The sequence below is a fragment of the Balaenoptera acutorostrata genome, chromosome 4, assembly GCF_949987535.1.
Source record: "Balaenoptera acutorostrata chromosome 4, mBalAcu1.1, whole genome shotgun sequence".
NCBI lineage: Eukaryota > Metazoa > Chordata > Mammalia > Artiodactyla > Balaenopteridae > Balaenoptera > Balaenoptera acutorostrata.
The window spans coordinates 28733683-28759575 of NC_080067.1; the positions used below are offsets into that span (position 1 = coordinate 28733683).

General features: G+C 38.6%; 1 protein-coding gene across 3 annotated transcripts in view; it reads left to right on the forward strand.

The window, feature by feature from the left end:
* The window catches only part of U2SURP (U2 snRNP associated SURP domain containing), a 55411-nt gene extending 48720 nt beyond the window's left edge, over positions 1-6691 (forward strand). For 2 of the 3 annotated variants that reach the window (XM_007188087.3, XM_007188088.3), the window contains exons 27-28: positions 1191-1367; positions 2525-6684. In XM_007188087.3, the coding sequence (XP_007188149.1) occupies positions 1191-1367; positions 2525-2663 (316 nt within the window). In that variant the 3' untranslated portion in view covers positions 2664-6684. Of the gene's footprint in view, positions 1-1190; positions 1368-2524 lie in introns of all 3 variants that reach the window. The other variant, XM_028167974.2, reaches the window with a different exon arrangement.
* The last annotated feature ends 19202 nt before the right edge of the window (positions 6692-25893 follow it).

The following is a 25893-nucleotide window of genomic DNA, read 5'->3' on the forward strand; positions in this document are numbered from 1 at the left end:
CATTTTGTAATATTTTCATCACTGGTGCCAACAAACTGGAAAAGTATTTTTGTGTGTGTGGTAAACATGTTTGGCTTTTGCCTGCAGGAGGCAGAATTAGCTGAGAAATGGGGCAGTCAGTTGGCACTTGGCTTAGTTATCTGGGACATCATCCCTTTACATGGTTCGTATGGTACCTTAGCCTTAGTTCAGTGCAAGAATTCAGTTACTGTATTAGGTATCAAACCTAAGGCTTAAATAACTAAACAGCCTGCTAGATCTTACCTGTTGCCTCCAATATAAGCTTTTCTTCTGTGCTGAGGCTGATATCTGTAAACTTGAGTCTCCTGGTCCTGTTTGTAAAGGGAGTTTGTGTACATAGGCCATAGGGACTTGGTCCTCACTTTAAGTCTTTATTCTAATCAAAATCATTTCTCTTTTAGTTTTTATTTCTTACTTTCACAGTTCCTAAATCTGATTAGTAGAGAAAATTACTTCAGTTAACAGAATTGAGGTTTTCCTAATAAAAACCAAGCAAATGCCAAGAAAAAAAATTTGGCTCAGTCACTCTACATATAGTTACAAGTAACAGTTATACTAATTGGTTAAGTAGTAAATCTATCACTTTTTTGTTTTTTATTATTATCTTGATATAATTTCAGATTTATAGAAAAGTTGCAAGAATAGTATAAAGAATTCCCAGATATCCTTCACCCACATTCCCCCAATGTTAAAATATTTCTCCTTTTGCTTTATTTTCTTCTTCCTCTTCTTTTCCCCCCTCATCCCCAATCGTTTAAGAGTAGTGTGCCTACATGATGCCCCGTTTTTATACTTAACTACTATAAAAGTTTCAAGATCAAACAACAACAACAAAAAAGTTTCAAGAGCAGGAAATTAACATTTTAAAAAACACTATTGTCTAATCAGAGACCTTGATGAAATTTGGTCCATTGTTCCAATAATCTTTCTTAGAGCAGGAGAAAATCTAATTTAGTTGAATTCAGTTTTTGTCTAGATCAACCTATCTTTAAGACTTATTTGTTCTTAGTATAAAAGGCTTTGAATGTTGTTGGAAAATAACATTAATAAGGTTAGTGAAAATAAAGATAGTGTAAGCTGGTAGGAATTAAAAGCTAATTTAGTAGAAGGAAAATGAATACCTGATCCTTTGCTCACTTATGGAATGTTTTGGGGGCTTTGTTCCATAGGAAAAGGCGACACAGTACGTCCCCTAGCCCATCTCGCAGTAGCAGTGGTAGACGAGTGAAATCCCCATCACCAAAATCGGAGCGATCAGAGCGTTCAGAAAGATCTCATAAAGAGAGCTCACGGTCCAGGTCATCTCACAAAGATTCTCCTAGAGATGTTAGCAAAAAGGCCAAAAGGTAAACGCAAGTCATTTTTTTGTAATACTTGAAATGCCAGTTTCCTTGTCATTCCACCAGCTTTTGAAAATAATTTGGTTGGCAGCCATTTTTTAAAGGATTTTAGAAAACCAAACAGATATACTTTCATTTTAGAATCTTCCTTCCCATCTCCCCACCCCAGCCTTGTCATGACTAAAGCACAAGAAAGCTTCCAACAGGTAAAGACCAGCCAAGAATTTTAAACATCAGTTTCCTGTGGAGTAGGGATAGCTGCTTTCCTTTCCTTTCTGTTCTTTAGCTTCTATAGAATATTCTTTGATTTTTGTCAAGGCTGAAAGAAAAATACATTCTCCCTCCCCAGCCAGCAGTAATCTTATTAGCAAGTTCTTGGGTAGAGGCTTATGGACATAGATACCATTTCTTCAGTGTTTAATTTAGTGTGTTATATACTTTTCTCCTCCTAGTTCCAGAAAGGTGGTTCAGAAATGTTTTATTTATCTAGTGTTTTATAGAAGAATTTTTCTGAGAGCTAAAACTGCTTTTTATCCTAAAACGTTTTTATTGTAACCATTTTTAGTAAAATCTTTATACAACAGATAAGTTTCTTTTTCTAAATGGTGCTTGTGCATATATTTATATACATGTTCATGAAAATTATATATATGTATATATAATTATTTGTTTTGGTAATTTTCATGAATAGCACTTACAGAGTTATGCTGTCTTAAATGATTCCCTCAAATGATATTGCAGTAGTTGGTTCTTTTCCCTTCAAGAAGATAGGCTGCAAAGCTGCTGCATTTAAAAGTTTGTGAATGATCTTGGATGCCATTTTGAACTTTGGCTTATATAATCTGGGGAGCTTGTTAAAATGCAAATTCCCAGTCCCTACCTCTTGAGATTTTGATTCAGTAGAGCAGTGGTAAGGCTCAGGAGTCTGTTTTTCTAAGCATGCATACCACCAATGATCACTGATGCGGTGCATAGGAAGTACAAAATCTGTGTGTGTGTGTGCGTGCATATGGTAGGCAAAGTATAAACTTGGAAAGTTTACAGCCTTTTTTATTTCAGTGACTTTCATTGTGCTCTCTTAAAGATCACTTTAGATAATTTAAGGATAGTCAGTTTTGATCACATGAGTACTTTGGTTAAATTGTTTTTGTTTGTTTCCTCAGATCTCCATCTGGTTCAAGGACACCTAAAAGGTCTAGGCGATCACGGTCTAGATCCCCTAAAAAATCAGGGAAGAAATCCAGATCCCAGTCCCGATCTCCACACAGGTCTCATAAAAAGTCAAAGAAAAACAAACACTGACATAAATTTTTAAGATGCTGTCACTTATTGGAAATGCGATTTTGTTTTGTGCCTGAAATGGTCTGTTTTTTAAAAAAAAAACGAAAAAACAAAAAAATCTAATGAAAGAGCATTCCTGGGGTTTTTCTTTGTTTGTGAATGCATGTGTAAACTCATAAGTAACTGCATCTGTAGGCCTGTCGTTGTTTTATATTGTATAAATACTTTCATTGTGGCTGTTTCTCAAGGTGAAATTTTTATTGTGCTAATGAATTTCATCAAAAATGTGTATAATGGATCTGCTGGCAGTAGTAATATTTTGTTTTAGGATGTTGTGACTTAGCAAAAAATAATACAGATGTCTTCCCCCCTTTTGTAGCTTTGACAATTTGAATTAGATTTCAAATAAAATCTGAACAGAAAACTATAACGTTGTTTTTTTGCCCTATCGATGACATCAAGTCCCTTAAAGTCCTACTTAAGTGAGTTTAGCACTTCTGCTGTGTTTCTTATACCTAATGCACTTTACAAGCTCCATTGTTCAGGTAGCTAAAGTTTTATATTTACTAAGATGACTGTCAAAATTTAGGGACCTGAGACTCATATTTGGTAGGTTTGCCAACCAGTTTCTTTGGTAAGGTTCCCTTAAGTAATACTGATACCCAGAGATCAAAAGACTAGGCAAATGTGGTGTAGTCTTTTGTTAATGCAATGCCTGGTTAAAATATTTTTTTCTTTTTCCAAAGAAGCAATATGGTTTCAATACACTTAACCTGTGTCCTGAGCAACTACTTATTTTCAGGGAAAAATTAAATTTCCATCTTTCGATTTCATCTTCTGTCATTAGAAACGTTTACTTAAAAGAAGTTTTCTAATAATAGTTGGCCATAGAATTTTTTTTTGAAGGTTACCCTTTTACAGCCCTCTGTAGGCTGTCTTTCAAACACTGTTATCAGAATATTTCTACAAGGTTCAGTTTAAAGCACCTTTGTTGGTTTTTTGGGGTTTGTTTTTAAAGAATTTAGTTTTAGGTTTAGCTTTAAGTAAAATTTAAAAGTAAAATAATTTTCAGGAAACTTAACATCCAATGGTTTGTAAATTAAAGGTGCAAAAAGTTGATTTAAACCATTTGCAGAGTTGGAATCTGTAATACAGTGGTAATAAATTGCAGTATGAGGAGGAAATAAGAAAACTTGTGTAATGTTGAATATAATATTGCTATAATGTAATAAAGGGTTATGTAGACTTGAACTGACACTACTACTATTTGTGAATCTTGCTTTCAGTTTTTCACTTAGGCACTTTATACAATGGTTTGATGTTTTTTTCCCCCTCTTAATAGAGTAGAAAACTGTTCTAATAATGGGTTGTTTTGAGTTAGCTTGTTTTTTAAAAATATCTTTTCAAGTTGTTTTACTTAGTCTTGCCTAGTCACAAAATAAAAAAGCTGTACTCATGATTCGAGGAGTAGGCATATCAGCTGAGCAGTGAGGCATGTTATTGCCAAACTGGGCAGACCTACAATAGCTGTAGAAATGAGCCAATCAGATTATTTTACTTAGTGGTTCTTATCAACATGCAATATTGCTTGAAAGTTATTCCTTTATCATTCACTCTTTTGTTTGTCCGTATTGTTAGGGTGTTAATTACTAAATGTTGCTCAGAATAATTAAACATGAACATTTGGTGCTGGTTTTTAAAAACCTACAAATATAGCCATTTTTAAAGAGCATGTTTTTCTCCCCTGTTCATTGCCTGGGAGAGTGGAATTTTATATAATTACCTTTTTTGCAGAAATAACAGTGTTGAGTTGCTGGTGATTGCGGGCACTCTGTCATTCAGTGGTATCTAGTATAGGCTTAGAAATTAGTCAGGAAATGATTTTGCCAGTCAAGTTACAAGGAGTGCTTCTTTTTCTCTCTTTAAAAACATATCCTGGAGAAGCAGGAGTGTGTAGAAATTGTTAGGTCAGTTTCGGGTGCTTATATTTAGTATTTTTTCTACTGCAGTGGGACTTAGCAGTTCTTTTAATCTGCATCCAGATATAACGAACATCATTTATCTAAGAGTGGGTGAGACTGGCTTCCTTTTGGGTGATGGGTGGGGATTGTGTAGGCTTGGTAGAATATGTATTCTGTGAAGTTTGCTAATGTTCGTATTAGATTGTATTGGATTTTTTTCCCCTGGAATTGCAAATGGTATTGTTAGATAGGTTATTGCCAACTTAATGAGAAAATATCCAGAGTAAGTGTGTTTAATTCTCCATGGATTCTTAACGGTCAGAAATTGGTGAATTGTAAGGGAGGAGATATTCTCTACCATATTTTTATAATAGTATGTTATTCCTGTTTCCTGTCTAAAGAACACTTAGTTAGATAGCAAGACTTCTACAGGGTGACTAAAAGGTTTGTAGGTGTGGCCATCCAGTTATAGGAAACACCCTGTTTCAGCTCTGTGATAGACGGTTATCCTCTACCACAGGTACATGTAGGAGGAAATCCTGTTGGCTACTCTTTTTATAAAGGACGTGGCTTAAACCCTTCACCCTCTAACATGCACAGGGATTCCTTACCAGGTTAATACCACTTAATCTCTCATTCTTTAGCAGGTGAGAGAAAGTAAATCATGTTTGTGAAACTTTTCTTTGACTTTGTATTTCCTTATTACTGTTAATAAGCTTATGGGCACTTCTGGACTGCAACATGTTGAGAAGTTAGAGACTAAAGAACTAAAACCAAAAGCCCTGACCCAAAACATCACTTTTATTTGGCTCAGAGTGTTCTTGGCATTTCTGCTAAAGTTTGCAGAAATTACTATACACTGACCTAGTTTTTCTTTATTGCAGACCATTCCTGAGACTTTTATCCCAATTAAAGAATCTTAGAGGGAGGAAATACTTGCTTATGACTTCTGCATTTTTTCCCACAAACTTTAATATTCTTGAGCACTTGAAAATATTTTAAAGAAATTCTAATCGTGAGCCAATATAGTTTATTAGAAATATTCTGCACATATTTGCCTCCATTGTGGTATAAGTTCTGAAAAATTACATGGCCATGATAATAGTATATGATTATTAAAAATGAGGTAAAATAAGTATTGTCAAAGTGACAACCTGTTCTGATGACCACAACAGTGTGATTTCTTTAGCAGAAAAAGTTGTTTTTAAAAATAAATAGTACCACTTTTGTAAGAAAATAAGAGCTTTTTGCTTTGTTGTTTTCCTCTTCTATTATATATTAATGGAAAAGCTACAGAAAATTCAGTGCAGGTACTAATGAAGACACTAGTATAAGTTTAAAGGAACATGTGACTGTAAAAACTCATGAAGTGCTTGGTTTCTTCATATTTCACATGCATGTTTTAGAGTAGATTTTAGGGAGTATTTAATTCATTTTCCTTTTGGCATTTTTCTTTATTTTGTTATCAACTTCCCAGGACTTAGATGATACACAGATACAGATCCCAGGGGATGTGTTGTGATGCTGGACGAAAAGGTGGGAATGCGCTGCTGTCCAGAGTGAGCCATGTTCCAGTGTTGAAAATTCAATGCCTCAGTGTTTTTTCAGTACCACCTCATGGAGCGTCAGTGTACACGGATTATATGTATAATTGGTTATTTGTATAGTTTTGTAGATCTGTAGATAAATGCCCTCATTCATTTTTATATGTAATTGTGCTTGGAGTATTTTTGTGTTTTATTCTTTGACTTCAACAGGGTCTTGTACGTTATGTCTTTGGTGATTTGAAATATCAGGAAAGACAAATTTTCAGAAATGAGAATAATACAGTTGAAATCAGTTTAGCTGAAATATTCTATAGCAAGACAATTTCTTTTGGGTGAACTGATTCCATAATTTAGTTACTCTTGATGTAAGGATTCAGTTTATTGTGGAGTTGCTTTCCAGACTGTCACTTTATAGTTTTTCTACATAAAGATTATATAGTTGCAAACAAAGGTTGTGGAATTTCCTTTTTGTTGTTGTTTTTTGACTTTTAATTACTTTAATAAAATACGTTGTTTTCATAGCAAACTTTAGACTGTTCATGTAATTTTCTCCATACAGTTTTTCTAATGTATCTAGTTTTCAGCAGTGTTATCCCAAGTGAAATAGGTGATGTGTCATATTTATCATTTATAGCTAAAATGTTACTACATTTTACATGTTTAAACCATAATAAAGTATTGTCATGATAGATGATTTTTTTGATAAGGAAATTTTAGTTCCGTATTGGTTCCACTTTTTAAAGAGAGTTTGTTCAGTTTTATGGAGGCAATTTTCAAACATATATGAAAGTAGAATCATAGGATGAGCATTCCTAGTACCCATCGGTCTGCAAATACCAAGTTATTAGTCTCTAAATGTGTCTAAGTGTTTTCTTTTTAAAACATAACCACAGTATCACTATCACATTAAAAATAATTTATTGGTTCCTTTAAAATCTTGTAAATTGTGGTAAAATACTCATAACAAAATTTACCATCCTAACCATTTTTGGGTGTACAGTTTAGTCGTGTGAAGTTATGTTCACATTGTTATGCAACCTGTCTCCAGAACTTTTCATGGTACAAAACTGAAACTGTGTACCTATTAAACATTGCTCCCCCATCCCCACACCCAGCAACCACCATTTTTTACTTTCTGTGAGTTTGACTACTCCAGATACTGCATGCAAGTAAGTGGAATCATACAGAACTTGTCTTTTTGTGACTAGCATATTTCACTTAGCATAATGTCCCTTCAGGTTCATCCATGTGGTAGCATGTGCATTGGTTCTTTTTTAAAGCCTACTTTTTCTTTTAAAATTTCTATATTTCCTCATAGAATTTGAAAAGTTTTTTCTGCAAATGGCACATTAGCATTTTCTATTTCGAGTAAAAACTTAAAAAAGAAAGTAATAACCAAGTATATATGCCAACCACCGACTTTTTAAATCACTTTTGTGCTGTGTTCTCTTTAAATGATTATGTATGATATGATTTCACATCAACATTTCATAGCATGGGGTGCAAAATACACTTTCAAAGCATATGTGATTTTGAAATTGTAGTGCATTAATATAAATGACCATACTCAAATGCTTTTTTAGCTTATTTATTGCCTGATGAAAAGGAAACTAAAATTTTGGCATTTAGTATACTCAGTGTTTAGATTCGACACATTTTGCCACAAAGGAAGAAAAATCTTCTGTTTTAATTTTTTTTTTTTTTTTTTTTAGTTATTTTTTCCTATTAGAAAACACAGAGCATGAAACTGTTTAGAATAAAGAACTTACTTTTTGATTTTTAAATGAGATGTGGCATAGCATAATGGAGGAAGAGGAAGAGGCTGGTCTGTGGCCTTATATTTGAACTTACTTGAACTTGAATACCAGCTCTTCCCCACTACTAGCTGTGTGATCCTTTGGAATCTATTCTTCTTGCCTATAAGATGGCAATAACCTTGCCTGTTTATTGTAAGGATGAAATCACATGTAAATCACTGGCGTGTAGTTGTCATACGGTGATAGTTTAATAAACTTTCAGTGTTCCTGGAGACTAATGGTGGGAACATCTTTTAACTAAAAATAGATTAACACTACAATTCTGTAGTACTGGTACCTTTAAAAGATATATTTGTGTACTTGATTTGTATTTATTTAACAGATTTTGTGGACTTACACTTGGGGATATGTTGCTTTGTTGCACACTGAATATCACTTCATAATTTGCTGTCAGGTCTTATAGATGACGTTTAATTCTTGATCTCCTTTGAGAAAAACATTTTCATTAAGCAGGTTTTTAAAGATACTTTTAAAATTGTCATTTATTATTATAGAATTCCATTAACCAAAGTTCCTGAAAGGAAGCTCATAAAGCAAAATCCAAATGTAAACAGCTTAAATAAGGTATATGTGTAAAGAGCCTGGAAAATAGTATAAAATAGGATGAAACACTGGATTCTTTGACCAAGTTCAAAGTAAAAAAAAAGAAGAAAAGCTATACCAGTTACCAGAGCTGAGCAACAGTATGTGATGTTCACAGAATGAGTGGCCAGAACAGCATGAGGGAAGACTAAAAAGAGGGTTAGTAATGTGAGGGGAGTTGAACTCCTGTATTTTGTGTATATTTGCAAGTTACGATTTATATTTTCAGATTATGCAGAAATAAGAAATGTACCCTAAAGCTACTTTTAGAAAGGAGAGTTGAAACTATGTAGAATTTGAAAAGGAAATTACACTTTAAATTCTACTCAGAAATAATGGCTTTGTAAGTAAAGTATCTTTCAGGACATTTGTAATGATCTTTGGAGTTCTCAGCAGCTGCACCAACATGAATCTAGAAGAGCAAAACTTTGGTTAAAAACACTATTTCGTTCTCCATATAGCTGAAACACTGAAATCGAAACAAATAAGTACCTCACTATCCATTGGCTACCTTAGCAGCTTAAATAGTCCTGTTACATGAAGTGCTATTAGATGATTTTTCTTCTTTCAGCATATTTTGTTTCATTGCTTCAATAACTATTGGGTGTGAGCAGTTTGTTAAAAAGCATTTAGGAAGATGTTTTTCAGATGGTTTTTAGCCATGCTAAAGTTTTAATAAAGGATGTGTCAAACTCTTTACTCACTTCTGGGAAAGTTAGCTATCTGGGCCTAATACAGGCCTCCCTTACAGGGTGTAGTGTGGTATCAAAAACCAAAAGGTGTTCTGAGTAGGTTTTCTAATCTTTATAGTCTAATCACAACATTTAGCTAATGGGAATTTCAACTCTAAATTTCGAGATCACATATGTACCTTATGTATTTCATACGGTGCTTATCGTCAACTTCTCCTGATATATCCATCTTACTTTAAGAATGTGTCCTCTCCAGAAAAATCTGCAGCATGACCAAGTCTGTGCTAAATACTACTATATATGTGTGCCACAAAGCGGAAGTATCACTCAAGTACTTCTCAAGAGGCATCAACGTCAAAGTACCGGTTGAATTCTGAATTGATTGCACTAACTCAAATAGTAGGCATACGTTAGAGAACGTCTTTAAGCAGGGAATCATCTTTTTACCTGTTCTCTTGACTGACGTGGAACTTGTCGAAACCTGTCAGAATATTCTTCATTTGCATGTATTATGAAATCTAATGTATTCTTTTTCTATTACATAATAAAATGGTGACTAACAATATATGAAGAACGAGAGAAAGTTTTGGTGCTAAGATAAAGAATTACTCTGCCTGCTGTATGTTTCAGAGCTTATGGTACCATTCACGACAAGTTGCAGAATTCTACTAGATCTGTTTCCGTGTATTTCCAGAACAGCTTATCTTATAATAGTCTTCATGATTAACAGTCACGGCACATACACCGATATTGTCCCACTCAGTGAATAGTTCACATGATTCTCTTCAGGTACCATAGCCTATCACAATGGAATTCAAAGTACTTAGCTACAGAGATCATCACATCATGGCTTTCCTTGTACCTTATACATCCTTGGAATATAGGAAAAAAAGCCTTCAAGCTATTTTTAGTGCCTGAGTATACTAGTACCTACCCCTCTTTATCCTAGACTTTGGCCTTTTGTCAGTTTATCTTGATGTCCTTACATGCACCCATTGGGGATCCAAAGGCCCTTGAAGACCTTGCAGAGCTCCTCATGTCTGTGTGGAAGGTGTTTTACCTCTGTTGAAACAGACCCTTTTGTTGAATATGGAGGATGATATAATGTACTTTTGGAGAAAATAGAGGACTTGCCTGACCTCCTTACCTCTTCTGATTGCCTTGTAGTGCTTTTTTTTTTCCCTCCCCACTTTCTCTGAAGTTTTTAGTTCTTTCCTTGCAGAATGTGTTGAAGACAACAAGGTAAACATGATAAAATATCTGATCGTGGCTAAAATGATATTTCTCATTGATTTGTACAGATGCTTACCTCTGACCCAAACACTGCCCAGGGCAAGAAGGAAGACTGAGGCGAAGACACAAAATGTTAGACATAATCTCTTCCATCATCTCATGTATGAATGAGTCTAGTTGTCAGACCTCAAGACCTTAGAGCTTTTTGGATATTTTGGGTGGAATGTGATTTCTAAAGAAGAATGTCTGACCTTGATCATCTTTAATAAATCTAGATTAACTCCTACAGGGCTTGATAGAAAGTTCACAGAAGCTGAGTGCCTCCTTGAGAACCAAGTTCTTTGTATTTTGTAGCCCAGCAGGACTTGGCCAAACAATATAACACGATACCCGGACTCCAAAGACTCCCTTCAACTTTGCCTCGTTGCAAAACGTGGCTTCCAATCACTTCCCAGCTGTGTGGCCTTGGTCACAATGCCTGTTTCCTTATCAGCACAAGTGCACCATCCCCTTCATAGGGTTCATCAACAAACAGCATTTGCTGCGCACCTGGCACTGTTCTAGGCGCAGGGGGTATATGGTGATGATAGAACAAGGTCTTTCTCGTGGAATTTACATCTTAATGGGAGGAACCAGACAGAAAATCAGACAAGATCATTTCCAGTGGTAAAAGGTCCTGAAAATCAAAAGGCGGGCAGTGAGACAGAAAGTGGATGAGAGGTGCCTCTTTTAGATAGGGTAGTCAAGGAGGGCCTTGTAGTGGTGGTAATGTTTGAGCTGAGACCTGAGTAATAAGGTAGGACTGGCTGCGTGAAGATAGGGCACTGAGTGCTCCAGGCCCAGGGAGCTGCAAGTATGGCTGTGTTAAGGAAGGAACAGTGTTGGTGTGATGAGGAATGGAAAGCAGTCAGCGTGACTCCAGTGCAGTGAGGAAAGGAAGGCATGGAATGAGGTGAGGTTAGGAAGAACCTGACAGTTTTAAGCAAGGGAGTGATGTAGTTTCAGATCACTGGCCACCGTGCAGAGAGGCAAGAGGGGAAACGGAACTTAGGAAGGTCTTGGCTTTGAAAATTAAATGAGATCGTATAAGTGAAATACCTGGCATTGCCCCCGAGCACATAGCAGCTCTCTAATAATTCAACCTCTCTCATCATTTTCTTGGATCTTGTGATTCCTTTCTTCCCAGCAGAGGCTAAGCATTCACTTTAAGATTAACTTCACTTGACCTCTCAAACAAATTCAACCAGATCAGGACACAGCACCCCTGTTGCTGGTACATGAGGAAATTATGAACTGTGTAGACTACATAGCATTCCTTCACTGCCACCCGCTGCTATTACTGCCTACTGCACTGCAGGGTGTTAATAGGCACTACTTGGAAAAAGGAGTTGTGTGGTCAAATCAGTTGAGAAACACCAGGCTAGATAGGCTTCTTTACAGCAGTCCTTCTCAGAACCTTGGCTATGGACTATGTATGCCCAGGCAGGAGACATTATGTCATATTTCCGAAACGTATCTGATCTCAGAGGGCTAAAGTTCCACTGAACATACTTCGGAAAACACTTTCAAACTGTGATTGAAAAGCAACTTTATTTTTTGGAGTCTGATAATCTGAGTAATGGGTTGGTTAGATGAGTCAGAGTCCTTGGGCACAAGTCAGTGAGACCATCTCTCGCTAAATTAAGCAAAAAGGAATTCAGTGGAAGCCTGTCTAGACTCAGAGAACTGACAGTGCCATATGGAAAGCCAGATGTGGAAGTTAGCAGGATGTAGAGCGCAGCAGGCAAGGGAGCTGGAATCACAGTGGTGGGCAGTCTGGCCAGGCCCCCACCAGGAAGGATCACAGCTCCAGCCTTCTTCAGCCTCTTTGTTCTTCTCCTGGAGGTTTGGGTTCCAGGAAGGGGGCACCTGATGGACCTAGCTTTCCAGTCATAAGCTTTTAGAAAATATATAACTTTAATGGCTACAAACAATCCTTTACTGTAGTTTGCGAAGACCCTGTTAGAAACTTGGGTTGTTTCCACTTTTTTCTAAACAATGCTGTGATGAACATCACCATGTATAACATTTTTGTTTTCATTCTTCAAAAAACCTTTTGGATTATTCCCAGATATGGAATAATTGGGTCAAAGAATGTAAACATTTTAAAGGTCATGTGATGCATGTTGGCAACTTTCTTTCCAAATAGGTACCATTTTAGACTTTATGTAATGTTGGGGGATGGGTATTTCACCACACCTTTGCCACCATTGGGAACTTGTGACATACAATTTAAAAAAGTAATTCAAATTGGATGAAATTACTTGCTCCCAGCTGGGGAGATTTCTGGAATCCATAAAACAGAGGGTGATTTTGGCAGGCTATATAGATGAATGAGGTAACTGGTCCAGTCATCTGAAGAAACGTGTAGGTTTAAAGCAATCCCACTTGCAGGAGCCATACTGAGTGGCAGCCATATCCCTAGAGCCACACTAATTTCCTCTGACATCTGAGGCAAAAGGCCAAATACTCCTGATATGAATCTATTGTAACTCAGTTTTTTTAAAAAAATCACTATTTTATATTATCTTTAGAAGAGAGAAATTATATATAATAAATGTAAGTCTTTCGGTGGCTTTAGCTGTTTTCAATTTTTTGTGTAATTTTGGCAAGTTAGTTTTCCATGTGCATACGTGTCTGAGTATGGTTATGTGTTACAGAAGGGGGCTGGGGGAGATAGAAAGGAAGACACCTCTGGTACATGAAAAAATCAAGCCAAGCAATGCTGTGTGTCCTCTTTTCCAGACCAGGGACCACCTAGGCAGGTTTCCATTTTTCTACTATATCCTGGTATGTGGTTAAGAGGAAACTTCTCCTCCCAGATGACTCAAGATGGAATACTGCGAGATCCTCCCTCACTGAGTCAATAAAAAATTGGACCTTAAGGTTCTTATCTTCCAAATCTAGTGTTTGATTAAGCTAAAGAGTAGCAATATTGAATGTTAAGCGTGGTAGATAGCAAGGTGGAAAGGGGAACCATACCTCCCACGCTTCCTACCCCCATCACCATGCACCCAGTGTTGAGACACCCCCAGCTTCTGGGCCAGGAAGGAGCCAGTGCTTTTGGTGTGGGTTTGCCCCTTTAACAACAGGGGTCAGATCAGCAGTGAACCTCCCTTAAACCTCTACCGCCATCACCAAATGTCAAGAAGAGGTCCTCACATCTCCTGTGGTCCAAAGAAAACCACAGACACCCAACTCTCCCTTTCTCCCTTTCCCTTCTCACAGCTTCTCACAACTGATTCGACCATTATTTTTCTTTCATCCACCAAGGCTGAATTTTCCCAATCCTTCAGCCCGGGTTATGTCAGTCATCATGAGGAGCCCCAGACTCCCACGTCACCCTTCACCTCCAACATTCTAATACGCCTCAGGCTGAATATTCCCTGTTCTGTTCAGGATTCACGGACCAACAGAAACAAAATCCCCAGTGTCCTCAATCTCCTTTCTGAATGTTCCTGCTGCCTTCTGGTTTTCATTTGAGCAGAATGTAATAGGAACATTCAGAAAAGATGTTGCAGATACAGGAGATTTTGCTACTGTTGGACTGTGAATCCAGGAGGACAAGGTTTATGACCTCCGTGTATAATCTCATTTGGAAATAACATTGGAGGTCTTTTTAATTTTTGAATTTTATTTTATTTACTTTTTTATACAACAGGTTCTTATTAGTTACGCATTTTATACATATTAAGTGTATACATGTCAATCCCAATCGCCCAATTCATCACATCACTACCCCCACCCTCCCCCGCCGCTTTCCCCCCTTGCTGTCCATACGTTTATTCTCTACACCTGTGTCTCAGTTTCTGCCCTGCAAACCGGTTCATCTGTACCATTTTTCTAGGTTCCACATATATGCATTAATACACGATATTTGTTTTTCTCTTTCTGACTTACTTCACTCTGTATGACAGTCTCTAGATCCACCCATGTCTCTACAAATGACCCAGTTTTGTTCCTTTTTATGACTGAGTAATATTCCATTGTACATATGGACCACATCTTTATCCATTTGTCTGTCGATGGGCATTTAGGTTACTTCCATGACCTGGCTATTGTAAATAGTGCTGCAATGAACATTGGGGTGCATGTGTCTTTTTGAATTATGGTTTTCTCCGGGTATATGCCCAGTAGTGGGATTGCTGGGTCATATGGTAGTTCTATTTTTAGTTTTTTAAGGAACCTCCATACTGTTCTCCATAGTAGCTGTATCAATTTACATTCCCACCAACAGTGCAAGAGGTTTCCCTTTGCTCCACACCCTCTCCAGCATTTGTTGTTTGTAGATTTTCTGATGATGCCCATTCTAACTGGTGTGAGGTGATACCTCATTGTAGTTTTGATTTGCATTTCTCTAATAATTAGTGATGTTGACCAGCCTTACATGTGCTTCTTGGCCATCTGTATGTCTTCTTTGGAGAAATGTCTATTTAGGTCTTCTGCCAAGTTTTTGATTGGGTTGTTTGTTTTTTTAATATTGAGCTGCATGAGCTGTTTATATATTTTGGAGATTAATCCTTTGTCCATTGATTTGTTTGCAAATATTTTCTCCCATTCTGAGGGTTGTCTTTTCGTCTTGTCCTTTGCTTTGCAAAAGCTTTTAAGTTTCATTAGGTCCCATTTGTTTATTTTGCTTTTATTTCCATTACTCTAGGAGGTGGATCAAAAAAAATCTTGCTGTGATTTATGTCAAAGAGTGTTCTTCCTATGTTTTCCTCTAAGAGTTTTATAGTGTCCAGTCTTACATTTAGGTCTCTAATCCATTTTGAGTTTATTTCTGTGTATGGTGTTAGGGAGTATTCTAATTTCATTCTTTTACATGTAGCTGTCCGGTTTTCCCAGCACCACTTATTGAAGAGACTGTTTTTTCTCCATTGTATATCCTTGCCTCCTTTGTCATAGATTAGTTGACCATAGGTGCGTGGGTTTATCTCTGGGCTTTCTATCCTGTTCCATTGATCTATATTTCTGTTTTTGTGCCACTACCATACTGTCTTGATTACTGTAGCTTTATAGTATAGTCTGAAGTCAGGGAGCCTGATTCTTCCAGCTCTGTTTTTCTTTCTCAAGACTGTTTTGGCTATTCAGGGTCTTTTGTGTTTCCATACAAATTGTGAAATTTTTTGTTCTAGTTCTGTGAAAAATGCCAGTGGTAGTTTGATAGGGATTGCATTGAATCTGTAGATTGCTTTGGGTAGTATAGTCATTTTCACAATGTTGATTCTTCCAATCCAAGAACATGGTATACCTCTCCATCTGTTGGTATCATCTTTAATTTCTTTCATCAGTGTCTTATAGTTTTCTGCATACAGGTCTTTTTTCTCCTTAGGTAGGTTTATTCCTAGGTATTTTATTCTTTTTGTTGCAGTGGTAAATGGGAGTGTTTCCTTAATTTCTCTTTCAGATTTTTCATCATTAGTGTATAGGAATGCAAGAGATTTCTGTGCATTCATTTTGTATCCTGCAACTTTACCAAATTCATTGATTAGCTCTAGTAGTTTTCTGGTGGCATCTTTAGGATTCTCTATGTATAGAATCATGTTACCTGCAAACAGTGACAGTTTTACTTCTTCTTTTCCAATTTTTATTCCTTTCCTTTCTTTTTATTCTCAGATTGCTGTGGCTAGGACTTCCAAAACTATGCTAAATAATAGTGGTGAGAGTGGACATCCTTGTCTTGTTCTTGAACTTAGAGGAAATGCTTTCAGTTTTTCACCATTGAGAATGATGTTTGCTGTGGGTTTGTCGCATATGGCCTTTATTATGTTGAGGTAGGTTCCCTCTATGCCCACTTTCTGGAGAGTTTTTATCAGAAATGGGTGTTGAATTTTGTCATAAGCTTTTTCTGCATCTATTGAGATGATCATATGGTTTTTCTTCTTCAGTTTGTTAACATGGTGTATCACATTGATTGATTTGCGTATATTGAAGAATCCTTGCATCCCTGGGATAAATCCCACTTGATTATGGTGTATGATCCTTTTAATGTGTTGTTGGATTCTGTTTGCTAGTATTTTGTTGAGGATTTTTGCATCTATATTCATCAGTGATATTGGTCTGTAATTTTCTTTTTTTGTAGTATCTTTGTCTGGTTTTGGTATCAGGGTGATGGTGGCCTCATAGAATGAGTTTGGGAGTGTTCCTTCCTCTGCAATTTTTGGAAGAGTTTGAGAAGGATGGGTGTTAGCTCTTCTCTAAATGTTTGATAGAATTCACCTGTGAAGCCATCTGGTCCTGGACTTTTGTTTGTTGGAAGATTTTTAATCACAGTTTCAATTTCATTGCTTGTGATTGGTCTGTTCATATTTTCTATTTCTTCCTGGTTCAGTCTTGGAAGTTTATACCTTTGTAAGAATTTGTCCATTTCTTCCAGGTTGTCCATTTTATTGGCTTAGAGTTGCTTGTAGTAGTCTCTTAAGATGCTTTGTATTTCTGCGGTGTCTGTTGTAACTTCTCCTTTTTCATTTCTAATTTTATTGATTTGAGTCCTCTCCCTCTTTTTCTTGATGAGTCTGGCTAATGGTTTATCAATTTTGTTTATCTTCTCAAAGAACCAGCTTTTAGTTTTATTGATCTTTGCTATTGTTTTCTTCATTTCTATTTCATTTATTTCTGCTCTGATCTTTATGATTTCTTTGCTCCTACTAACTTTGGGTTTTGTTTGCTCTTCTTTCTCTAGTTCCTTTAGGCGTAAGGTTAGAGTGTTTATTTGAGATGTTTGTTGTTTCTTGAGGTAGGATTGTATTGCTATAAACTTCCCTCTTAGAACTGCTTTTGCTGCATCCCATAGGTTTTGGATCATCGTGTTTTCATTGTCATTTGTCTCTAGGTATTTTTTGATTTCCTCTTTGATTTCTTCAGTGATCTCTTGGTTATTTAGTAACGTATTGTTTAGCCTCCATGTGTTTGTGTTTTTTATGTTTTTTTCCCTGTAATTGATTTCTAGTCTCATAGCATTGTGGTCAGAAAAGATGCTTGATATGATTTCAGTTTTCTTAAATTTACTGTGGCTTGATTTGTGGCCCAAGATGCGATCTATCCTGGAGAATGTTCCGTGTGCACTTGAGAAGAAAGTGTAATCTGCTGTTTTTGGATGGAATGTCCTATAAATATTAATTAAGTCTATCTGGTCTATTGTGTCATTTAAAGTTTTTGTTTCCATATTAATTTTCTGTTTGGATGATCTGTCCATTGGTGTAAGTGAGCTGTTAAATTCCCCCACTATTATTGTGTTACTGTCGATTTCCTCTTTTATAGCTGTTAGCAGTTGCCATATGTATTGAGGTGCTCCTATGTTGGGTACATATATATTTATAACTGTTATATCTTCTTCTTGGATTGATCCCTTGATCATTATGTAGTGTCCTTCCTTGTCTCTTGTAACATTCTTTATTTTAAAGTCTATTTGATCTGATATGAGTATTGCTACTCTAGCTTTCTTTTGATTTCCATTTGCATGGAATATCTTTTCCCATCCCCTCACTTTCAGTCTGTATGTGTCCCTAGGTCTGAAATGGTTGTCTTGTAGACAGCATATATATGGGTCTTGTTTTTGTATCCATTCAGCGAGCCTATGTCTTTTGGTTGGAGCATTTAATCCATTCACGTTTAAGGTAATTATCGATATGTATGTTGCTATTACATTTTCCTAAGTGTTTTGGGTTTGTTTTTGTAGGTCCTTCTCTTCTCTTGTGTTTTCCACTTAGAGAAGTTCCTTTAGCATTTGTTGTAGAGCTGGTTTGGTGGTGCTGAATTCTCTTAGCTTTTGCTTGTCTGTAAAGCTTTTGATTTCTCCGTCAAATCTGAATGAGATCCTTGCCGGGTAGAGTATTCTTGGCTATAGGTTCTTCCCTTTCATCACTTTAAGTATATCATGCCACTCCCTTCTGGCTTGTAGAATTTCTACTGAGACATCAGCTGTTAACCTTATGGGAATTCCCTTGTTGCTTTCAATAATTTGTCTTGTCTTTAATTTTTGTCAGTTTGATTACTATGTGTCTCACTTGTTTCTCCTTTGGTTTATCCTGCCTGGGACTCTCTGCATTTCCTGGACTTTGGTGGCTATTTCCTTTCCCATGTTAGGGAAGTTTTCGGCTATAATCTCTTCAAATATTTTCTCAGGTCCTTCCTCTCTTCTCCTTCTGCGACCCCTATAATGCGAATGTTGTTGCTTTCAATGTTGTCCCAGAGGTCTCTTATGCTGACTTCATTTCTTTGCCTTCTTTTATCTTTATTCTGTTCCGCAGCAGTGAATTCCACCATTCTGTCTTCCAGGTCACTTATCCATTCTTCTGCCTCAGTTATTCTGCTATTGATTCCTTGTAGTGTATTTTTCAGTTCAGTTATTGTATTGTTCATCTCTGTTCATTTGTTCTTTAATTCTTCTAGGTCTTTGTTAAACATTTCTTGCATCTTCTCGATCTTTGCCTCCATTCTTTTTCTGAGGTCCTGGATCATCTTCACTATCATTATTCTGAATTCTTTTTCTGGAAGGTTGCCTATCTCCACTTCATTTAGTTGTTTTTCTGGGGTTTTATCTTGTTCCCTCATCTGGTACATAGCCCTCTGACTTTTCATCTTGTCTGTCTTTCTGTGAATATGGTCTGTGTTCCATAGGCTGCAGGATTGTAGTTCTTCTTGCTTCTGCTGTCTGCCCTCTAACATTGGAGGTCTTAAATGTGAGTTCCTGTGTGCAGATGTGGCTCGAAAGTCCTATTCTTCTCCATGATAGACACTGAGGTCCTCACGGGTCAGGTAGCCCCATGGGACTATGATTACAGAGTGATGACAGATCCTAGACAATTCCCAGGGTGCCTTCCAGCCACGTGTATTTAAACTGGGTCAAAGCATCATGTTGACTAAGAGGGGAATACATTTAGGAGTGAAGGCATTTGCATTCAAGAGGCTGCCTATTATTCTGAAAATGATCCTGGGCCAGAGTCAGGCAACTTGGGTTCTTCCGTGAACTAGCTGTGTGACTTGAGCAAGAAATGTGCTGTCCTTGCGCCTCAGGGTCCTTGTGAGTCAAACCACTGTTTCCCAAACACCAGTCCACAGACCAGCCACATCAGAATCACTGGGGAGATCTCAGAACTCAGATTCCAGGTCCCACCTCTGAGATCCTGGTTCAGCAGGTCTGAGGTGGGACTTACGACCTGATACATCCATATATATATATATGGCTTTACTTTTAAGTATGGAAAATTCAAACATATGCAAAAGTAGAAAAAATAGTATAATGAATCCCCAACTACATCACCTGGCTTCAACAATTATCCCTTCACAGCCACTTTAATCTGTATAAATCCCAGACATGTTATTTTAATCATACATATTTAAAAAATTTTTTTATTGGAGTATAGTTGCTTTACAATGTTATGTTAGTTTCTACTGTACACCAAGGTGAATCAGCTATACACATACATAAATCCCCTCTTTTTTTGGATTTCCTTCCTATTTAGGTCACCACAGAGCATTGGGTAGAGTTCCCTGTGCTATACAGTAAGTTCTCATTAGTTACCTGTTTTATACATCGTATCAATGTTTCTCTACAAGATACAGACTTTTAAAATATCCACTATGCCATTATACACCAGAAAAGAAATTAACAGTAATCCCTTAATATCATTAAAAATCCTGTCAGTGTTCACAAATCCACAATTGTCTTATTAAAAAATGTGGTTTTTTCCTGTGTGTTTGAATTGAAACCCAAGTTAAGGATCCTGCATTATGATTGGCTAATGTATCTCTTAAGTAACTTTCAATCCATTGGTGTCCCTCATTTTAATTTTTTTCCCCTTAAATCTTTTGTTGAAGAAGCTGGGTTGTTTGTCCTGAAGACTTTCCCACAGTCTGGATTTGGCTGATGGCACCTCTGCCTCCTACCAGGTTTATTCTCTGTAAAGCAGTCATTTGATCTAGAGGTTTGATGCCTTGGGTTCAAAAGCTTTGGCAAGGAAACTTCATAAGAGGTGGTGTGCACTTCCATTAGGGGCACATAATGTCTGCTTGTGTCTCTTTTTGTGACATTAGCCACCACTGATGGCCATTGCCTATGTCTATTAATCCATTATGGTTGCATATGGCGATGTCCTAAATTTATCATTCCTTTTCCATTTGTCAGCTGAGATGATACGGAGAAACTTCCCCTCATCTACTGTTTGCTCAGGCCACAGTACAGTTCAGATAGGAAAGGCAGCCTAAATGCTTGATTTTTGTCCTTTATTTTGCAGTTTGCAAAATCATCTGGATGCAGGGAATATCACTACCATCCTCCAAAGTGACCATTAAAGTTTTATTCTTATTATTAGCATCATTATAACCTCATGGATTTTTAACATGTTTGATGTGCTTTTATCCATTGCTTCCTGAGTCTTTTTGACACATGACATTGGTCTTTCATAGCTTCCTTGTTTTCTGAAATGACAGAGTCTCAAGACTCATCTTGTGCATTTTTTTACCCCCAGACCTAAAACAGCCATTTGTCAAGCTTTAGTGGAATGAGTTCCACTAAACTCATTATTTAAATTATTAAAAGACTCCTCAGGTAATTCTGATTTGCAGCAGTTTGGGAACCACTGGGTTGTATGAGATTCCTTCCAACTCCAAAATGCTGTTTTTTTCTTCTTGCTAATTACAGTAGCAAAAATATATTTGAAGTGATTTTAAAATATTTATATGAAATACAAATATATTTCCATACCTGATATTCTTTACCTTTGCTCACTGCACTTTAAATTGGTACAACTTTTAAAAATGTACTTTGACCACACCCTGAATATTTTCATACACTTTGACCCAGAAATCCCACTTTCAGAAATCTGGTTTAAGGAAATAGTAAAAATATATATATATATATCTGGAAAAAGATGCATGCACCAATGCTTTATTTGCAAACTGTTAAAAAGTTTAGACATAGCTTGAACATCCAAAAATGGGGGAGCAGTTTGGTAGATTGTGGAGAGTTTACTGGAAGGAATATTATGAGGCCATTAAATAATGCCTGGGAGGACTATGCAGCTAGATGCAAAATTGCATTTATGACATTATGTTAAAATATGCATACGAGGGCTTCCCTGGTGGCGCAGTGGTTGAGAATCTGCCTGCCAATGCAGGGGACACGGGTTCGAGCCCTGGTCTGGGAAGATCCCACATGCCGCGGAGCAACTAGGCCAGTGAGCCACAATTACTGAGCCTGCGCGTCTGAAGCCTGTGCTCCGCAACAAGAGAGGCCACGATAGTGAGAGGCCCGCGCACCGCGGTGAAGAGTGGCCCCCGCTCACCGCAACTAGAGAAAGCCCTCGCACAGAAACGAAGATCCAACACAGCCATAAATAAATAAACAAAAAACAAACAAACAAAAAACCAACTGATGGATAATTTAAAAAAATATATGCATACGAAAATATTTAAAATGGAATATATCAAAATGAGAGCAGTAGGTTAGTAGACTTACGGGTGATTTCTCTCTGCTCTCCCCCTTTTCCAAAGTTACTTAAACGTGTATTTAAAAATTCTACGAGTCTGTGATATTTCATGGTTAAGTGACTTGCAGTGCCCTGTCATTTAGAAACAACGGGGCTTGGGGAAAAGGGGCACAGAGCATAAGACACAGCCCAGAGTTGGTGGGGGGGGTGTTACCTAGGGAGTGATGGGGGAGGGGACACGAGCACCGGGCTGAGAAGGGCCAGCAGGGGTGACAGTGGGCGCGACTGTGGCCCCCCTGCGGTCTAACCTGAGCTTTGTCTCCATCAGGCTCACGAACAGTTCAGCTACAAGCATGGGCTTGGAATCCTTCCAAGCTCCTAGTCTCCTTGGTGGACCCTCAGGCATTTCATCGGGGCTTGATGGCAGGGATGACTGTCTAGCAGGCTGAGGAATTTGGCTTCAATATATTCAGGTAACCAAGGGAGTCATGAAAATCTGTTTGGGGTTTGCCCTTTCAATTATTTAGACTTAGAACAGGCGCCTTTGGGTTGTATTTATCGGTATGTGAAGCATCTTTTCTCAAACCACTCCTCACATCTGGAAGGCCCTCCCCTGGCTTTCTCTCTCTCTTGTTAGGAGGTGGTGCCTGAGGGGAAGCTGAGGGTGAGGAAAGGGATGAGCCCAGGCCAACTGCCAGCACCCTTTGACCCCATCTTTTGAACTCTAGTCATGTGCCCTTATGGCCCCAGGATTTCCCCCTCACAGGAGAGAAGACGTGAGAGCCTGGGATGGAAAAGCAGAGGGAAGCCACATTACAGGACTTGGAATGCCACGCTGAGAATTTTGGACTTTCTTCTCTAGGAACTACAGGGGGTTTTGAGCAAAGAAGTGATGCAATCTGACCTATAATTTAGGAAAACCACTCTGGCAGCTGAGAAGGAAAGACATTGGCACGAGGTAAAGTCAGTAGGAGGGCAGCCAGAGCCAGGGGCCAGGTGAACAAAGGGAGCTTGAATGGACATGGCAGCAGCAGAAAGGGTAGCATGGATTTCCCACTGAGGAAAAGGCTGCGATTATTTACCAGCGTCTGTTGCCTTTTCCTCCTTGGCACGCAGCTGGACCACGTGTATTAGTCCCAGTGCTGCTGTAACAAATGACCACAAACTTAGTGGCTTAACTTAACACAAATTTGTTCTCTTACAGTTCTGGAGGTCAGAAGTCGAAAATCCAGGTGTTGCAGAGCTTTGTTCCTTCTGCAAGCTTCAGAGGACACTCCGTGTCCTTGTCTTTTCCAGCTTCTAGAGGCACCACCTTGGCTTGGGCTACTTCCTCCATCTTCAAGGATGTTACTCCAACCTCTGCTTTCATCTTCACATCTCCTTTTCCTGACTTTGACCCTCTTGCCTGTCTCTTCTTAGGACACTGTGATTACACTGGGCTCACCCATATCATCTGGGACAATCTCTTCATCGCAGGATTTTTTAACTGAATCACACCTGCGAAGTCCTTGTGGCATGTAACATAGAACACAGGTTCTGGGGATGTCTTGGGGCCATAATCTGCCTACACACCACTCATCCCAGGCTCCCGCACAGTTAGGTGGGGTTATGAGGCCAAATTCCAGCCATTGGAATGTGACCAGAGGATGTGATTTTTACTCTTCCCTTCCAGGCCTGGACCATAAAGTCTCCCTTGTTGCCCTCCACACTCTCTCCCTTTCCCTGTGCTGAGGACACAAAGGAAGGAAAAGGCAGAGACATACGTGCCTGGGACCCTGGATGGACAAGCAGAAAGCCGTCTGCCACCAAGAACAGCCACATTGGACCTAGTTGAGTGGAAAATAAACCTCTGTGTTAAGAAACTGAAATTTAGGAGTTTGTTGTTAGCATTACTTACCCTAATACCTCAACTGGCTGACTGTTATTCAGGATTGAGAGTGAGAAAGAGGGATGGTTTAGGGTCTTAGGAGATGGGGAGGCTGGAGGCCTTAGTGAAGATAAAAATTCAGCTTGGGGTGTACCCTGAGACACTTTTGACTGAGGTGTCGGGTCGGTGTCCTGTTCCATATCCAAAGTCCAAATGTGAAAATAAGAATACATCCGTAAACACACACACTACTATATATAAGACAGATAACCAACAAGAACCTACTGTAGCACAAGGAGCTCTACTCACTATTCTGTGACAACGGAATATATTGTTGAGAAAAGAATATGAGAAAAGAATATATATGAGATATGAAAAAAGAATATGAGAAAAGAATATAAAAAAGAACGAATATGTGTATATGTATAACTGAATCACTTTGCTGTACACCTGAAGCCAACACAACATTGTCAATCAACTATACTCCAATAAAATTAAAATATTAAAGAAAGAATACATCCATACCTCAGAGTGAAAACTAAATAAGGCAAAAGATCTGAAAGACATCCTATAAATGCTTCTTCTCCTTTCAGTATTCTCACTGGCTTTTTATAGGAGCCCATTTCTGGGAAGTACTGAGCGTGTTTAGATGCAGCAGATTCAGCTGTAGTCTTGCTTCAGTCAGGCACCTGAGAGGCCTCATGGCAGCGAGTGGAGAGTTACAGGGCTGGGACGTACAAAGTAAGAGGGAAAAGGGACAGGGCTGAAAGGACGAGGGGGGAGCGGGGAGGGAGTAACCCGGCTGGTGGTCAAGGTTTCTGGATGAAAACAGTTTTGGTGAGGGTTTTAAGTATTTTTTTAGTTCTACATAAGCTCAGAAATAATAAAAGAAGTAACTTTAAAATTTAGAGTGTAAGAGTGAAAATTCCTGGTGGCAATGGCTAACAATATATTGTTTCGATTTTCTGATTTTTTTTTCTATTCATGTGCTAACACACACACACCCATTTTCAACTTGCTTTTTATACTAACCAGATCTTGAATATACTTCCTCGTCATTACCTATAAATCTGCCTCATTCTTTAACTACCATTGGTAAACATTTGATTCCAGACACCATATCAGTGAACATCCTTTGAGCCCCGGGAGAGCACTTCAAGGAATCTATCCACTGCAGGACAAATAAATCCCTTGGAGTGGGATTGCTGGGTCAAAGTGTAGAAACGTTTTATAACTTTCACAGGTATTTAAGTTTCCCTCCAAAAAATATACCAATACCCCCTTTTCGAGGGGCAGAAGTTGTGGAATCAAGGAGGTGGGGCGTGGTGTGGAGGGAGGGTGGATTGTTGTGTGGAGACATGAGGGAGACGGGAGGATGGGGCAGAGAAAGACTCAGGACTCGCCTGCCTGCAGCCTGGGGGCCCAAGGACCCAGTCCTGGGAAGAAGGGTGCGTGCTTGGCTTGATGCTCTGTTGTCACTGTACCGAAGCTCTTAATTTTTAACAAGGGGCCCCCCGTTTTTATTTTGCTTTGGGCTCTGCAAATTATGTAGCTCGTCCTGGAGAAGCAGGAAACAGGGGCAGAGCCAGTGAGCACTTGTCCTCGTGGTGACGGGGTGCTGCCTGGGCAGCCCTTGGCCCTGAGGTGAGAGCGAATGGGCCTTGGGCCGGCCCAGGGACGTCTGGACTCCTCAGGAGGGGGGCTCACAGTGAGCAGGGGGGGCCTGAAGAGCAGCTGGATTGGGGCGCCCCGCAGAACCTATGTCCACTGGCCCCCTTAGAGTGTCCTAAACCAGTGACCCATCTTGGAACCCCACTGGTTCTAGAGTGTGGTCCCCAGGCCAGCTGAGGCAGCATCTCTGGCGACTGGTTAAAAACACAGATTCTAATGCCCAACCCCAGATGAACAGAATCAGAGACCCTGGTGGGGCCCATCCATCTGTGCTCCCGCCAGCCCTCCAGGGGTTCTGATGGGTGCTGAAGTATGAGAACCCCCGTCTAGACCAACTCCTATCCTCAGGTCGCCTCTCGGAGCTGGTTTCCAGAATAGCGTAAACCTTCTGGCCTCTGAAAGGCAGAAGTGAG